Source organism: Bufo bufo, chromosome 1 (assembly GCF_905171765.1).
Source record: "Bufo bufo chromosome 1, aBufBuf1.1, whole genome shotgun sequence".
Classification (NCBI taxonomy): domain Eukaryota; kingdom Metazoa; phylum Chordata; class Amphibia; order Anura; family Bufonidae; genus Bufo; species Bufo bufo.
In genome coordinates, this window is record NC_053389.1 from 179,174,998 (window position 1) to 179,192,675 (window position 17,678).

Genomic DNA, 17,678 nt, shown 5'->3' on the forward strand with positions numbered 1-17,678 from the left:
TCACTTGTGGGGTAGTTATACTGCCCTGGCATTCTAGGGGCCTAAATGTGTGGTAAGGAGTTTGAAATCAAATTCAGTAAAAAATTACCTGTGAAATCCGAAAGGTGCTCTTTGTAATATGGGCCCCTTTGCCCACCTAGGCTGCAAAAAAGTGTCACACATCTGGTATCTCCGTACTCAGGAGAAGGTGGGGAATGTGTTTTGGGGTGTCATTTTATATATACCCATGCTGGGTGAGAGAAATATCTTGGCAAAATGCAACTTTTCCCATTTTTTTATACAAAGTTGGCATTTGACCAAGATATTTATCTCACCCAGCATGGGTATATGTAAAAAGACACCCCAAAACACATTCCTCAACTTCTTCTGAGTACGGAGATACCAGATGTGTGACACTTTTTTGCAGACTAGGTGGGCAAAGGGGCCCATATTCCAAAGAGCACCTTTCGGATTTCACAGGTCATTTTTTACTGAATTTGATTTCAAACTCCTTACCACACATTTGAGCCCCTAGAATGCCAGGGCAGTATAACTACCCCACAAGTGGCCCCATTTTGGAAAGAAGAGACCCCAAGGTATTTGCTGATGGGCATAGTGAGTTCATGGAAGTTTTTATTTTTTGTCACAAGTTAGTGGAATATGAGACTTTGTATGAAAAAAAATCAAAAAAAAAAAATCATCATTTTCCACTAACTTGTGACAAAAAATAAAAAATTCTAGGAACTCGCCATGCCCCTCACGGAATACCTTGGGGTTTCTTCTTTACAAAATGGGGTCACTTGTGGGGTAGTTATACTGCCCTGGCATTCTAGGGGCCCAAATGTGTGGTAAGGAGTTTGAAATCAAATTCTGTAAAAAATGACCTGTGAAATCCAAAAGGTGCTCTTTGGAATATGGGCCCCTTTGCCCACCTAGGCTGCAAAAAAGTGTCACACATCTGGTATCTCCGTACTCAGGAGAAGGTGGGGAATGTGTTTTGGGGTGTCATTTTACATATACCCATGCTGGGTGAGAGAAATATCTTGGCAAAAGACAACTTTTCCCATTTTTTTATACAAAGTTGGCATTTGACCAAGATATTTATCTCACCCAGCATGGATATATGTAAAAAGACACCCCAAAACACATTCCTCAACTTCTCCTGAGTACGGAGATACCAGATGTGTGACACTTTTTTGCAGCCTAGGTGGGCAAAGGGGCCCACATTCCAAAGAGCACCTTTCGGATTTCACAGGTCATTTTTTACAGAATTTGATTTCAAACTCCTTACCACACATTTGGGCCCCTAGAATGCCATGGCAGTATAACTACCCCACAAGTGACCCCATTTTGAAAAGAAGAGACCCCAAGGTATTCGCTGATGGGCATATTGAGTTCATGGAAGTTTTTATTTTTTGTCACAAGTTAGTGGAATATGAGACTTTGTATGGAAAAAAAAAAAAAAAAAATCATAATTTTCCACTAACTTGTGACAAAAAATAAAAAATTCTAGGAACTCGCCATGCCCCTCACGGAATACCTTGGGGTGTCTTCTTTCCAAAATGGGGTCACTTGTGGGGTAGTTATACTGCCCTGGCATTCTAGGGGCCCAAATGTGTGGTAAGGAGTTTGAAATCAAATTCAGTAAAAAATGACCTGTGAAATCCGAAAGGTGCTCTTTGGAATATGGGCTCCTTTGCCCACCTAGGCTGCAAAAAAGTGTCACACATCTGGTATCTCTGTATTCAGGAGAAGTTGAGGAATGTGTTTTGGGGTGTCTTTTTACATATACCCATGCTAGGTGAGATAAATATCTTGGTCAAATGCCAACTTTGTATAAAAAAATGGGAAAAGTTGTCTTTTGCCAAGATATTTCTCTCACCCAGCATGGGTATATATAAAATGACACCCCAAAACACATTCCCCACCTTCTCCTGAGTACGGAGATACCAGATGTGTGACACTTTTTTGCAGCCTAGGTGGGCAAAGGGGCCCATATTCCAAAGAGCACCTTTCGGATTTCACAGGTCATTTTTTACAGAATTTGATTTCAAACTCCTTACCACACATTTGGGCCCCTAGAATGCCAGGGCAGTATAACTACCCCACAAGTGACCCCATTTTGGAAAGAAGAGACCCCAAGGTATTCGCTGATGGGCATAGTGAGTTCATAGAAGTTTTTATTTTTTGTCACAAGTTAGTGGAATATGAGACTTTGTAAGAAAAAAAAATAAAAAAATCATCATTTTCCGCTAACTTGTGACAAAAAATAAAAAGTTCTATGAACTCACTATGCCCATCAGCGAATACCTTAGGGTGTGTACTTTCCGAAATGGGGTCATTTGTGGGGTTTTTCTACTGTCTGGGCATTGTAGAACCTCAGGAAACATGACAGGTGCTCAGAAAGTCAGAGCTGCTTCAAAAAGCGGAAATTCACATTTTTGTACCATAGTTTGTAAACGCTATAACTTTTACCCAAACCATTTTTTTTTTACCCAAACATTTTTTTTTTATCAAAGACATGTAGAACAATAAATTTAGAGCAAAATTTATATATGGATGCCGTTTTTTTTGCAAAATTTTACAACTGAAAGTGAAAAATGTCATTTTTTTGCAAAAAAAATCGTTAAATTTCGATTAATAACAAAAAAATTAAAAATGTCAGCAGCAAAGAAATACCACCAAATGAAAGCTCTATTAGTGAGAAGAAAAGGAGGTAAAATTCATTTGGGTGGTAAGTTGCATGACCGAGCAATAAACGGTGAAAGTAGCGTAGGTCAGAAGTGTAAAAAGTGGCCTGGTCTTTCAGGGTGTTTAAGCACTGGGGGCTGAGGTGGTTAATGACCTCTTTCATACGGTCAGTATTTGTCTGTCAAAAACAGGAGTAGGTCAAAAACAAAGATAAAATGTAATGTAAAAATTTGCATCTCACCTGCAAAATAATGGATGAGCAGGATCACAGGCAATGTTTGTGCACTAGAACGCGATGCGCATGGCAATACACTCTCCCTGCAGTCTCCCTGCACTTTCCCTATCCAATATTCTTTTTTAAAACACTTTGCAACAACACTGTCCATGAGCACTTGCCACATCTCTCCCTACAGTATGCTCAGCTCACAGGACAATGGCGGAGACCACGCAAGATGAGGGTTTTATAGGGCTGTGACATCACAGGGGATGGCTACCTGCTGGCTGCTTCCCAGTTCCTTCCCAAGTAATTGTTTAATAAAGCTGTTTATTATTTTATTATAAGTGTTTCAATGGGCAATGAGAAAGAACATACAAACTCCATTCAGATGTTGCCCTTGCTTAAATGGGTTGTCCACTTTTGCTATACTGTTGTTGACCTATCCTCCGGATAGGTCATCAATATCAGATCTTTGGGGGTCCGACTGCCTGAACCCCTGCCGATCAGCTGTTTGAAGAGAACGCAGCACTCGTACAAGGGCTGCCTTCTCTTCTCCGTTGACCTGTCCGCTGTTGACATTGCAGTGGCAAGCAGTTTAATTACAACTCCGCTGTCCCATTCACGTCAATAGGATGGCCCCCTCCTATTTAAGTGAAGTCTGAGGATAGGTCATCAATATAATAAAAGTGAACAAACCCTTTAAATTCAAATTAAAAGGGGCAAAGAGACAATACCCCCTATTATTGTAATTTACATGTCGTGTTTTGGATGGCTGTTTCCTGATGTGAAAAGCAGAACTTGCATAATGTTCTATAGAAGAAGAAAGCTTCAAAGTCACTATGTAAATTTGTACCAAACAAATTCAAGCTGAAGGCAGATTGTTATAGGCTGGACTATTAATTTTATGGTAAAGTGATCCTTATGAAGTAGTATTTGAACCCCCTATCCCCATTGTGACACAGTGAGGGGTTGTTTCTGGCAAGGCAGCTATTTTCCTCCCAGCAAGTGCGGCTGGGCTAGTTTTCAGCCAGGTGAGGTCAAATACCGGACCAGAGTTTAAGTGCCTGGGCTCAGCAGAGAGGTCTCTGTTTTGGGGATCTGAGGCTTTGTGCCGTGATGGAGGGCTGAGAGACGCATTCTGGGAAAACAGGCCCCCTAAAGCCTGCTGTGGACTACTGGAAGCAGAACTGCCAGCAAGGTGACTTGTGTTATATCAACTTTCCATTGTGTGTGAATTAACACCAAGACTGCAAAGTTACGTGCTGTTTTGTGCAATTGCCTCAAGTGTGAATAAACGTTTTAAGTTTAGAACTTGTATTTTGCCTCTGTACTGCACCCACTTACCCTATCTACCAGAGCGTAACCCCACACCATATACAGTTATCAGATTCTGAGAAAATGTGATATTGTACTGCTTAAAAAGGGTGTCCCGTCGATAAACTGATCACAGGGTGTTCCACTACTGGAAGGAACCCCAGTAATAACTTGGAAAATCTGGTAGAAACATCTCAATTTCTATGCAGCACCACTATGGGGTACTAAAATAGAGCACAGTGTCCATTTCAATGATTGTGAAGAAAAGAAAATGGACATCTATGATCTGTGCTGCCATTCCCTTGGTGGTAGGGCTCACATTGGACTCTGGGTTTACAGCGCTGGCATCACACGGCAATGATTAAATGTTCTCATTTACATTGTACATGTGCGTGCTCTTTGAAGACTGAATTACATCAAGAAATTGGGAGAGCAAAATTAGTAAAAAAAAATAATCACTAAAAATATGAACACTGTGCTTACCTGAGGAGTTGCTCTTATCCTGTTCTCGTCCACTGCACAATCTGTAAAAATCATGCACCCATTAAAACAATACCATATTTGTAAATCCCATAAATACCAATTAGAATTCAGATCATTTGTGTTTTCCTTACTCATTTAACTTCAATGGCACAGACTGTTAAGGTGAGTGTGAAATCGGAAAATTATGTATTGTTTATAAAGTTTTTAAGTTAAACATATTTTAAGTTAAAAGAATTTTTGATGATATTATTTTTAACTTTCCACTATCTACATTTCAAAAAATCCTGCAGTTTTTGCACTGGACAGTAAACCTAGTAATAGGTGCCACTTCTTGGTCTGTTCAGATCCTTTTGCAGTACGTCATCTCATTATCATCACAGGCAGAATTACATTGACAGATAACACCTATATATAGATAACAAAGGATCCACCATTCACAGTAGGTGATTTCAAATTTTATGATTTCTGCAAGGGTCAGAGAACATGTTTAGAAAACTCTCATAGACGTGCAGACTATTGTGTAAAACATATCTGGAAATGCTGTTTAGAACAGCTTAGACAAGATGGCCGCTCCCATAAACATGTTCAGGAAATAGAATAAAGATATCTGTACCCAGAAAATAAAAAGAAATGAGTGCATTGTAGAGGTATTTTTAAGCGACTGATTGGTTCTCCCCTTTAATTCTTCTTAATACTTTGTGTAATAGTTTATAAATTTCCCTTGTAATGTAGTGGGTTAGAGAAGTACCCATCCCACATTCCTTAGTGATCTCAGAGACCTGCGTGCTGCACTCTGGAGGAGGGGCTAACAGGTTAAAACATTATTACACACATTCCCTTAGCAGACTCCACCAGGCCCTCCACCTAGGTAAGATGTGAGTATGATTGCCCTATCTCTCTTGTACACCCTGGGGTGTCCGTCATGTGTTATAACGAGGTAGACAGCCATGGGTTATAGCATGATCGACGGAGTCTCCACCTCACTTAGGCCAGTAATATTTATTTACTTTTTACTATTCTTCTACAATGAGGTAGAGGGTAGGCAAATGAGCTCTTAACAAGCTCTTCCTCTGATGCCACCTGATGTAAGGTAGCCATCCTATATGTCAATGTTCCACCTTTTAAAAGGCCTTGAGACATGACACTGAGGTAGAAAAACTAACATGAAGCTTAGGATCTAGTAAAGGTATATCCTCTTTCTATTAGGGTTTCCGTTAAAGTGATTGTCCAGACTTTTACTATTGATGACCAATCCTCAGGATAGGTCATCAATATTAGGACCCCTGCCGATCAACTGTATGAGGAGACGGCATGCACAGTGCCAGACCCCTGCCAATCTGATATTGAGGACCTACCCTGAGGATTGATCATCAATAATAAAAGCCCAGACAACCCCTTTAATTTCAACAGTAAAAAGGACCTTTCATTTATTTATGTTACTTTTCAGTTTTTTTTTACTGTACTTACATGTCACTTCAGCCGCGATATCTGCTTCACCACTTTGGGGAAATTCACTGTAAAACACATTGAATTAGACATTTAGGGTGTTATTACACACATTTGTTAGAGGTTAAGAGCAACATTCAGAATTTACCACTAATTGTGATGGACACCATACAGTATATGGAAGGTCTAACTGACTGCAGTAGACTTTCCTGTGGTTAAAATGTCCTGTCAGCCTTTTATGGGAGTTCCCCTACCCTTCTGCTTTGGGTCAATTCACCCTGCAGGATTTTTTTGGGATTCCTAAGGCTGCGTTCACACGGGCGAGATTTCCGCGCGGGTGCAATGCGGTAGGTGAACGTATTGCACCTGTACTGAATCCCGACCCATTCATTTCAATGGGGCTGTTCAGATGAGCGGTGATTTTCACGCATCACTTGTGCGTTGCGTGAAAATCGCAGCATGCTCTATATTCTGCGTTTTTCACGCAACGCAGGCCCCATAGAAGTGAATGGGGTTGCGTGAAAATCGCAAGCATCCGCAAGCAAGTGCGGATGCGGTGCGATTTTCACGCACGGTTGCTAGGAGACGATCGGGATGGAGACCCGATCATTATTATTTTCCCTTATAACATGGTTATAAGGGAAAATAATAGCATTCTGAATACAGAATGCATAGTAAACTAGCGCTGGAGGGGTTAAAAAAATTTAATTTTTTTTTAAACTCACCTTAGTCCATTTGATCGCGTAGCCCGGCATCTCCTTCTGTCTCCTTTGCTGAACAGGACCTGTGGTGAGCATTAATTACAGGAACAGGACCTTTGATTACGTCACTCTGGTCATCACATGATCAATCACATGATCTTTTACCATGGTGATGGATCATGTGATGACCGGAGTGACGTCACCAAAGGTCCTTTACCTGTAATTAATGCTCACCACAGGTCCTGTTCAGCAAAGGAGACAGAAGGAGATGCCGGGCTTCGCGATCAAGTGGACTAAGGTGAGTTAAATTATTTTTTATTTTTTTTAACCCCTCCAGCGCTAGTTTACTATGCATTCTGTATTCAGAATGCTATTATTTTCCCTTATAACTATGTTATAAGGGGAAATAATACAATCTACAGAACACCGATCCCAAGCCCGAACTTCTGTGAAGAAGTTTGGGTTTGGGTACCAAACATGCGCGATTTTTCTCACGCGAGTGCAAAACGCATTACAATGTTTTGCACTCGCGCGGAAAAATCGCGGGTGTTCCCGCAACACACCCGCACATTTTCCTGCAACTCCCGTGTGAACCCAGCCTAAGAGTAGGACGGCCAGTTTGCCTGGGTTTGCAAGTCATATCCTTCCCCATGCAATGGCTGTCTCACTAGTAGCTCCCACTCCTTCCTTTGCTAATGTGTGATAAGGAGGTTGGGCACCTGTTCTTCCCTCTTTTGCCTCATCAGGAGCTTCTCTCCTTAATCTTGCTGCATTTGTGTGGATATGGGTTTTTCTCAATTGTTGACGGCATTTTGTTTGCGTGCTATTTTAGTGTGCTTGCTTATTCCTTCTCAAGCCATAGCTGGCCATTGGTTTTTTTATGGAGAGAATGGAATGGAGTAGACAGAGGACTTTCCCACTGGAGTCTGATGGTTGGCATACCGCTTCTTACTCATGTTATGGGGGAGTGAAACATTTCCTATTAAAACCCTGTGAGGCATATTGTGATCTGATGTGCTAAACTTTCGGTCAATGTTTCATAGCTATTGTGATGCTCCCCTTTAGCTCATATTATTGGTATCCCCTTTAGTATATGCTATTGATGCCCCCCATAAAATAGATTAATACAACACTATAAAATATTGGTGTGAAGGAAAACTGGCTTTGTTGCCCATAGAAACCAATTCATTTTTCAGAGCTCTTTTGGAAACAGAGGTGGAATTTGAGTGGTGGCTATGGGCAATTGAGGCTACTTTCACATCTGTATTTTTCTTTCCGATTTTGACATTCGGCAGAGGATCTCAAAACCGGAGGAAAACACTTCAGTTTTGTCCCCATTCATTGTCAATAGGGACAAAATTTTAGAAAATGGAGCAGAGTGCACCAGAATGCCAGACACAAAAACATTGCAAACAGCATGGGAAACTGAACATTCGAGATCCAGCATAAAAAAACATGTAATGCTACTTTCACACTTGCGGTAGACTTTTCTTGCAGGCTGTTCCGGCAGGGGACCAGCCTGCCGGATTCGTGCTAACGCTAGTCCTCCGTGCTGCCTGAAGTCCGCTCTGGCCGCTCCGGCCACAGCACGGCAAACATGCCGGAATAAAACTACAACATGCTGCGGTTTTTGTCCGGCCGCCTCTCGGCATGTTTGCCGTGCTGTGGCCAGACCTCCGGCCCACCCCCATTATAGTGAATATGGCCAGAGCAGACTTCCAGCGGCATGGTGGGCTAGCATTAGCACAGATTCGGCAGGCTGTTCCCCCGCCGGAACAACCTGCCAGAAAAGGCTACCGCAAGTGTGAAAGTAGCCTAAGTCAATGGTGCCGGATCAGTTTTTCGCACACAAAAAAAACAGATCCCACTCCCATTGACTTACAATGGTATTTGATTCCGGATCTGGCATGTTCATTTTCGATATAATACAACCAGAATCGGTTCTGTACGGATGCAATCAGTTGCATTATTCAAACAGATGCGTTTTCCTGTGGTTTTGGGATCCTCTGACTGGTCTCAAAACCGGAAAGGAAAAAGCAGTTGTAAAAGTAGCCTAAGCCAGTTTTGCTTTGCACCACTGTTGATAAATCTTCCCCAAAATGTCATAAAACACTAATTGGCAAATGTAAGCATCTCTACGTATATAATCCCTATGTTGTGTCCTCATGTACATGCTTGAATATTCTGGATACCTTTCGCAAAGTCTGAATGGTTAACATTTTTCTTTTGGCATTCCCTCCAGAATATTCCCCTACACCCAGACCATGAACATTTAACAAGATAACTGTTGGATGGAAAATTATTCAGCAGATTTACATGCTTGAACATTTTCTATCCTTGTGGGTAATATTTGTACATATAATATCCATATGTATGTTAGGCAGCATGTTACTTTTTCAGATTAAAATATAGGGACACATTTATTAAGACCAGCGTTTTAGACACCGGTCTTAATAAAGCCCTAAACTGGTGGTGGATCCGCTGGAATTATGAAGAGGTGCCGGCCTCTCCATAACTTCGGCGGATCTTCCGCCAGTTCTAAATGTAAGACAGCTTCCAAACTATCCTACATTTAGACCATTTTCTACGCCTGAAACAGGCAAAGAAAATGGTAAATGAGATAGGCCTAATGGGCCATCTCCTTCCCCGCCCAAATCATGCCCACAATTTTAGACCTGGCGTGAGCGGGAGAAGTCACAGATTGCGGCGCAACTAAACGTTGAGCCGCAATCTGCACCTGAAATTTGCTTCGTTTCAGATTAATAAATGATCCCCATAAATTGTGCACCCCTACAGTAAGTGCTGCCCTGTGCAGTGCTCTACCTGCCCTTCACCCCGGGCAGGGGATAATGTCTTAGTCACATACCTGTGTTTCATTTTTTGTGGTGATGATTCTGTTGATAAAACATATTTATATTAAAAGAAATTTCATGTGTTTATGGCTTGCTGAGTTCTAGTGATATAAACCCTTACCCCACCCAAGAAGGAGAGACAATATGGCTAGTCTTATAAAGGAGATGATACTTATTTTTCATTGGCAGTCTGATTGTTATCATCTTAGGTGGGAATACAATGAAAGCTAAAACATGCTATGATAACATGGAAAACAGCTAACACATGATCACACTATTGCTCTGCTCCTCCTCCTCCTTCCTCTCCCTGCACAGCGATTACTTGCCCATAACACAGAGTTTACTTACTACACTCTCCCATATAAGTCAATCAGCTATTTACTGACTTACTCTTTTTATTTTGAGGTGCCAGTAGCTTGTGCAAGATGGCTGCCTAATAATTCCTATGGGAATAGTTTAAAGGAAACCTGTCATCAACTTTATGCCGACCTCACTGAGGGCAGCATAAAATAGTAACAGAAATGCTGATTTTAGTGGTGTGTTACTCACGAGCTAGAAGTAAATGGTTGCTGAGAACCAGCATCATAATCATTGCAGCACAGGCCTTGAAAAGAGTCAAATCTACTCGAGAAGAGTCAGGGTTATTCATAATCTCCTGCTCTCTCACCCATCTGCTGATGATTGGCAGTTCTCTCCTAGAGAGAAAGAGAGAAAACTAGGTAGAAGACTGTCAGCCATTAGCAGGTGGGCAGGGAGAGCAGGAATTCATGAATAACCTTGACTCTTCTCAGGTGGCCGTGACTCTTTTCCAGGCCCAGTCTGCAATGATTGTGATGTTGGTTCTCGGCAACCACTTACTTTTAACTTTTAAATGACAATCTGCTGAAATCAACTCACCTGTCTCTACTTTATTCTGCCGTAAGTATGGGCAGCACAAAGTTCATGACAGGTTTCCTTTAAGAAAGGGGTGCAAATGAGCTCTTAACAAGCTTTGCCTCTGAAGCCACCAGATGTAATGCAGCTATCCTATAAGTCAATGTTTGACCCTTTAAATAGACCTTGACACTTGACTTGGATATTAAATAAGCCAGCACCTCATCTACATCTTCGAGGTGATTGCCCCTCATCAGTGCAGAGTACTGGCTTAACTGGGTGAGAGGCCTAAGTCAGGATTTGGGCGTACTATCTCTCCTTGGGGAGAGAGCAAAAACAAAAAACACTAAGCTGCTCTGGTCGCCCCGATTCATCTCCTTCTTCCCTGGCAGCCTGGCAGGAAGTGTGATGTGCCAACTAACTGTATTTCACTGCTGCTTGCCAATCAGTTGCCTTGTGCCTGCATACTGTATGTCACAGCTTGAGACACCGATTGATCAGCAGAGGTGACATGCTGGGAGTCAACACATCACCCTTCCAGTCAGGCAATCATTGGATTCAGCTGGAATGGAGATGTGAACCAGGAACAGGGACAGCAAGAGCGGATTTTTTTGATTTTTTTTACCTGGCCATCTCAAATTTTTTTCAGGGCCCAGACAACCCCTTTAATACCCTTTCACAGGTATAAATCTCCAGTTACACAATAAAATGACTACATTTGTACTCAGTAGTTAGCTACACTTTCCAGCACTGTACGTGATGGCAAATCAGTTCTTGCAATCTTATTACAGAAATAAATCTCATAAAGCATATTAAGTTAAAGGGGTTATCCCATGATTAATGTACAAAGTAAAAATAAGACATCATATAATACATGACAATCTCTTTCTAACAAAGCTAGAACCAGCCCTGCACCTCACATGGATCCAGAGATCTCCCCATTCATTGCTCTGCTAGATTTATATCAAGTATAATGCATAGACAAGCACTCCTCATCCGGTCTTATGCCGAAATTATTATTTATTAGTTAAAAGATGTATAAAATATTTTTTTTTAAAAGGATATGTTCAAGGAAGATGTGATGTACAGATAAAATGGCGTTTAATGTGTATCTTCCTTAAACATATCCTTTAAAAAAAAAAAAAATTATACATCTTTTAACTAATAAATAATAATTTCTGCATAAGACCGGATGAGGAGTGCTCCTCTATACATTATACTTCAGATTTTAAATTTACTGATTTGGTGAATCAGATTTTGAGCACCCGATACATGGCTAAAACCAGGTGAGCCACCCAAAACAAGCTGTAATATTCAATAGATTTATATCAAGCTGACAGCTTTAGAGGCAGTTGAAGGATGGAACTGAGCATGTGTGTCCACCTGCAAATGAGCCTCTAGGAGCAACAGGGGCATTTCCATTACTCCAAAAAAAAAGTTAAAGAGTAAAAAAATAAGTTTTTACAAATATAAAAAAAATAAAAATAAAAGTTCAAATAACCCCCCTTTCCTTAAAATAAAAATAAAAATACTTAACCAATAAAAAAAACATCATGGGCATTGCCACGTGCAAAAATGCTCATACTATTAAAATATAACAATATTAATGGAATGCGGCAAATGGCATAGCGGGAAAAAAAATAAAAACAGCCAATTTGCCTTTTATTGTCACTTCAACTACCCAATAATTTTTTTATAAAAAGTGAGCAAAAAGTCGCACACACTTAAAATTGGTATCACTGAAAAGAACAGATCGTCCCACAAAAAATGACCCCTCACACAGCCTTGTACACATAGCTACAAAAAAGTTATAGGGTCAGAATATGGTTATAAAAAGAAAAATATTTTTCCTCAAAGGTTTGAATTTTTTTTTCAGTATTAAAACGCAAGGAAAATTATACAAGTAAGGTATCGATAGAACCGTACTGACTTGGAGAATGAATATAACAGGTAAAATTTACCGCATAGTGTACAGTGTAAAAAAAATTAAAAATTTACCAGAATTGCGTTTTTTCCCAATTCTACCCCATTTGGAATTTATTTCCTGCTCCCTACTACATGGTATGCAACCTTAAATGGTGCCATTAGAAAGTACAATTTGTCCCGCAAAAAATAAGCCCTCATAAGGCTCTGTGAATGGAAAAATAAAAAAGTTAGGACTATGGAAGGCAGGGAGTAAAAAATGAAAAACGCAAAAATGGAAAATCCCAGGGTCCTTAAGGCCCCTTTCACACGGGCGAGTATTCCGCGCGGATGCGATGCGTGATTTGAACGCATTGCACCCGCACTGAATCCCGACCCATTCATTTCTATGAGGCTGTTAACATGAGCGGTGATTTTCACGTATCACTTGTGCGTTGTGTGAAAATCGCAGCATGCTCTATTTTGTGCGTAACGCAGGCCCCATAGAAATTAATGGGGTTGCGTGAAAATCGCAAGCATCCGCAAGCAAGTGCGGATGCAGTGCGATTTTCACGCAAGGTTGCTAGGAGACGATCGGGATGGAGACCCGATCATTATTATTTTCCCTTATAACATGGTTATAAGGGAAAATAATAGCATTCTGAATACAGAATGCATAGTAAAATAGCGCTGGAGGGGTTAAAAAAATAAAATAAAAATTTAACTCACCTTAATCCACTTGATCGCACAGCCGGCATCTCTTCTGACTTCTTTCTTTGCTGTGTGCAGCAACAGGACCTGTGGTGACGTCACTCCGGTCATCATATGATCTTTTACCATGGTGATGGTTCATGTGATGGACCATGTGATGACCGGAGTGACGTCACCACAGGTCCTGTTGCTGCACACAGCAAAGAAAGAAGTCAGAAGAGATGCTGGCTGCGCGATCAAGTGGATTAAGGTGAGTTAAATTTTTATTTTATTTTTTTTAACCCCTCCAGCACTATTTTACTATGCATTCTGTATTCAGAATGCTATTATTTTCCCTTATAACCATGTTATAAGGGGAAATAAAACAATCTACAGAACACTGATCCAAAGCCCGAACTTCTGTGAAGAAGTTCGGGTTTGGGTACCAAACATGCACGATTTTTCTCACGCAAGTGCAAATCGCTTTACAATGTTTTGCACTCGTGCGGAAAAATTGCGCATGTTCCCGCAACGTACCCGCACCTTTTCCCGCAACGCCCGTCTGAAAGAGGCCTAAGGGGTTAAACATTTAGAAATGCCAGGAAAATCTTGTGACAAAACCACAAGAGCACAAAAAGGAAAATGATTTCATTGTCACGGAACTCACATTGAACCTGAAATACAATCTGCAGGCAGCAAGAGGAAGTGATATAGTATTACTGTAAAGAATGTGGTTTAGGGCAAGTGCACTACATTAAAAGCGTGCTTCCTCAATCTGATGGAGTCCTCAGTGGAGACAGCAAATCAGCTTCCCCTTTTTTACTCACTTTGCCAATACATGCACACACATGTATAAAACACTTTTTATGTAGGGTGTTTAGATCTTAGTGATAGTCATATTAATAGTCTGCACAGATCTATGGACTATTATGTAATTTTCCTGGTGGTCTAGGGTGGGTTAGGGTTTTAGAAGATAAAGGGGTTAACTGTATAGTCTGCAGTGACCTATGGTAGAAGGGGGTTAAGGGACGTTACTCTGCCCAATTGTCAGGAAGATTATCATGATTTAATGTTTGTACGAACACTTGTTCTCGATAATCTGCCCATTTAAAGGTGCCATACACAGATCACCCAATGAAGAAGAAAAATGCTTGTCATCGGGTGAAATGATTGTTAGTGTAGACTCCTTAATCATTGTTTCTGGGCAGCAGATCATGCTGTGTGAATAGTGATCTGCTGCCCTGAAACAATTCATTTTTAGTAGCCATCGCTCGTCCTCAACAGTGGAGGTGATCGCAGCATGTAAACTTCGCTCTTCACCTCCACTAACGAACAAGCAGTTATTGGAAAGGAACGCTTCCTTACCGACAATCTTCTACTTTTCTATTTCCTTTTCTTTTTTTGTTACAAATCTCTAAATCCCTAGCTTCCCCTCTCATTATGGGTTACTAGAAAATGATTTTCTAGCAGACCCCTGGAAGTCTGACCTGATTGACAGCATCCCTGTATAAGGCTACTTTTGCACAACCGTATGTGTTTTGTGGTCCTCAAATTAGGGATCTGCAAAACACAGATACTGGACGCATGCGTTCCACATTTTGCAGAACGCACATGGTCGGCCCTATGATAGAAATGCCTAATCTGGTCCGCGATTGCGGCATCGTGGAACGGTACTGTGTGCTGTCCGCATCTTTTGCAGCACCATTGAAATTAATGGGCCTGCACCCGTTCCGCAAAATTGCAGAACGGATGCGGACCTAGAATTATGGTTGTGTAAATGCACCCTAAGGCCTCTTTCACACGACAGTATGTCTTTTTCAGTGTTTTGCGGTCCGTTTTAAACGGATCCGTTGTTCCGTTTTTTGTTTCCGTTTCCGTTCCGTTTGTCCGTTCCGTTTTTCCGTATGGCAAATACAGTATACAGTAATTTCATAGAAAAAATTGGGCTGGGCATAACATTTTCAATAGATGGATCCGCAAAAAACGGAACGGATACGGAAGACATATGGATGCACTTCCGTATGCATTCCGTTTTTTTGCGGACCCATAGACTTTAATGGAGCCACGGAACGTGATTTGCGGCCAAATATAGGACATGTTCTATGTTAAAACGGAACGGAAAAACGGAAATACGGAAACGGAATGCATACGGAGTACATTCCGTTTTTTTTGCGGAACCATTGAAATCAATGGTTCCGTATACGGACCGTATACAGACCGCAAAAAACGGCCCGCAAAACGGAAAAAAAAAACGGCCGTGTGAAAGAGGCCTAAGGCTACTTAAACACTCGCGTTTGGTGCGGATCCATCATGGATCTGCACAGATGCATCCGTTCAGATAATACAACCGTCAGAACGGATCCGTTTGTATTATCTTTAACATAGCGAAAACGGATCCGTCTTAAACACCATTGAAAGTCAATGGAGGACGGATCAGTTTTCTATTGTGCAAGCAGCGTTTTGGTGTCCGCTTCCAAAGCGGAATGGAGGCGGAGCGGAGGCAACCTGATGCATTCTGAACGGATCCTTCTACATTCAGAATTGCAAAGGCAAAACTGATCCGTTTTGGACCGCTTGTGAAAGCCCTGAACAGATCTCCGAAACGGAAAGCCAAAACGCCAGTGTGAAAGTAGACTAAGAGAGACATTGAGCGAGGGTGGAATATATGTATTCCCCAAAACCTTGTGTCATAATTATCACATGATAAAATCATAGTACTATCAATATTCATTACTTACTATTTTTTCTCCTGATGTAAACCACAATGATTAGTATCAGGATCAGAGCAAGGCAACCACAAACAGTGGCAACAACAGGAATCAAATATTCTGAAAATAACCATGGCAAATAACAATGAAAATGTGCAATTTCTTGTCAAGAAAATTACATGGGTTAAAAAAAAAATCACAGGTTTATCAAGTTTAACCTTTCTGTATGAAATATTCAGCACTGCTTGATTTATTATAGCCCTGAATGCATCTGGAATAAAGCTTCACGTGAGGACGTGCTGTCTCCACCCAAATTTTTTCCTGTTTATGAACTTCTGGGAATTCAACAAGACAGGTGGCGTCATCACACAAAGGTGGACAAACATTACACTTGTATGAATCCATAAGGATTTTCACACACCTCCAGTTGAGGTCAATGAGTAGATCTGCCATTATTGTCAGTGAAGACTGGCTATTTATCACTGTTCTAATGATGCTGCGGTCTGCCTGACCTTATTGTATTGCTTCTGTTCTCCCTACCACTACCCTTGCACAGTCACACATCTCCTGCTTAGCCCATCAGGTTCCATACTGTAGTATTCCATACTGCAGCTTCTATTGCCTTTGCTGCCACTACTACTAGCCCTAAGCAGCTTCTGCTGCACTGTGGTATGTGTTTCTGTGGGGACAGTGTTTTGTGCTGCACTGTGGTATTTGGCTTCGCTGGGGGCGGTATTTTGTGCTACACTACAGTATTGCGGGCCCTGACTACTTCGGTTGTCCCTGCCTACTTGTGTTGTCCCACCTTCTGTCAGTTTGGTTACGCCTACAGCATGGGACACTTCTTTTTTTCTAGGACCACTTTAAATTCCTGGTCCACCTCTCTTTGCGGTCACTTTGACTTTACTAATGCTGTCTTGGCGTTAGAGTTTGAAAGGAGTGGAATGCAGTCCGTTTGCTGACTGATTTGTTCAATTCGGACCCAAAACGAATTTCAAGAAATTCACTCATCTGTACCTGGTGATCTTTTGCTTTCCAAGTCATCCACATGTTCTGCATAAAAGAAGAAATGCCTTTGTACATTACGATAATATCATTTTGTCATCAGTTCTCAATTTTTGCTGATTAATACTCACCACGCTTGGTATCTATTATTTCTTTTTCATCTAGAAAATCCAAGAAAAAAAGACAGTGATTCTAAGGAAATAGAAAGGTTTATTCCAATTAGGGCTCATTCAGACGAAGGTGTGGGCTCCATGCTCGTGTGCTGCAGACCACAAATAGCAGTCTGCAATGCACGGTAACCAGCTGTGTGCCCTCCGTGGTGCGGATGCGGACCCATTGACTTGACCCACTGACCCATTGCCGCAAGATACGGCGAAAGTTAGGACATTTCCCATTTTTTGAGGTGCAGAGGCACGGACCTGAAAGCTCACAGAGATGCTTCATAGTGCTTCTGTGGGTTTCTGTTCTGTGCCTCCGTTCCACAATACGGAGTGCAGATGGCCGCTGCCCGTATATTGCGAACCAACCGTTTGCGGTACACAATACGGGCATGGAGCCCTTACAGTCATGTGAATAGGGCCTTAGGGGGAATTTACATGGCTGAAGGGGGCATTCACACGGCTGTATCCTTTTGCAGTCCACAAATTGCGCAAAACTTGGATACTGGCCACGTGCTCCCGGTCTTAAACTACCCAGATGCTATGGTTACATTTGACCACGGCATCTGTGGGGTTAAGTGTGTGGGATTGACGCTATCGTTGATCACATACATTAGTCCCGAGTGCCTGCTGTTTTTAAATCAGCCCCGGGTGTAAGC

The 17,678-nt window shown here is 41.5% G+C and overlaps 1 protein-coding gene across 1 annotated transcript in view; it reads right to left on the reverse strand.

Moving 5' to 3' along the window:
* The window catches only part of LOC121001602, a 98,627-nt gene that overhangs the window by 21,360 nt on the left and 59,589 nt on the right, over nt 1–17,678 (reverse strand). Inside the window, exons 6-11 of the mRNA XM_040432765.1 lie at nt 16,993–17,022; nt 16,874–16,909; nt 15,887–15,976; nt 9,698–9,725; nt 6,152–6,198; nt 4,685–4,725 (exon numbers count right to left, since the gene is read on the reverse strand). Coding sequence (XP_040288699.1) covers nt 4,685–4,725; nt 6,152–6,198; nt 9,698–9,725; nt 15,887–15,976; nt 16,874–16,909; nt 16,993–17,022 — 272 coding nt within the window. The remainder of the gene's footprint in view (nt 1–4,684; nt 4,726–6,151; nt 6,199–9,697; nt 9,726–15,886; nt 15,977–16,873; nt 16,910–16,992; nt 17,023–17,678) is intronic.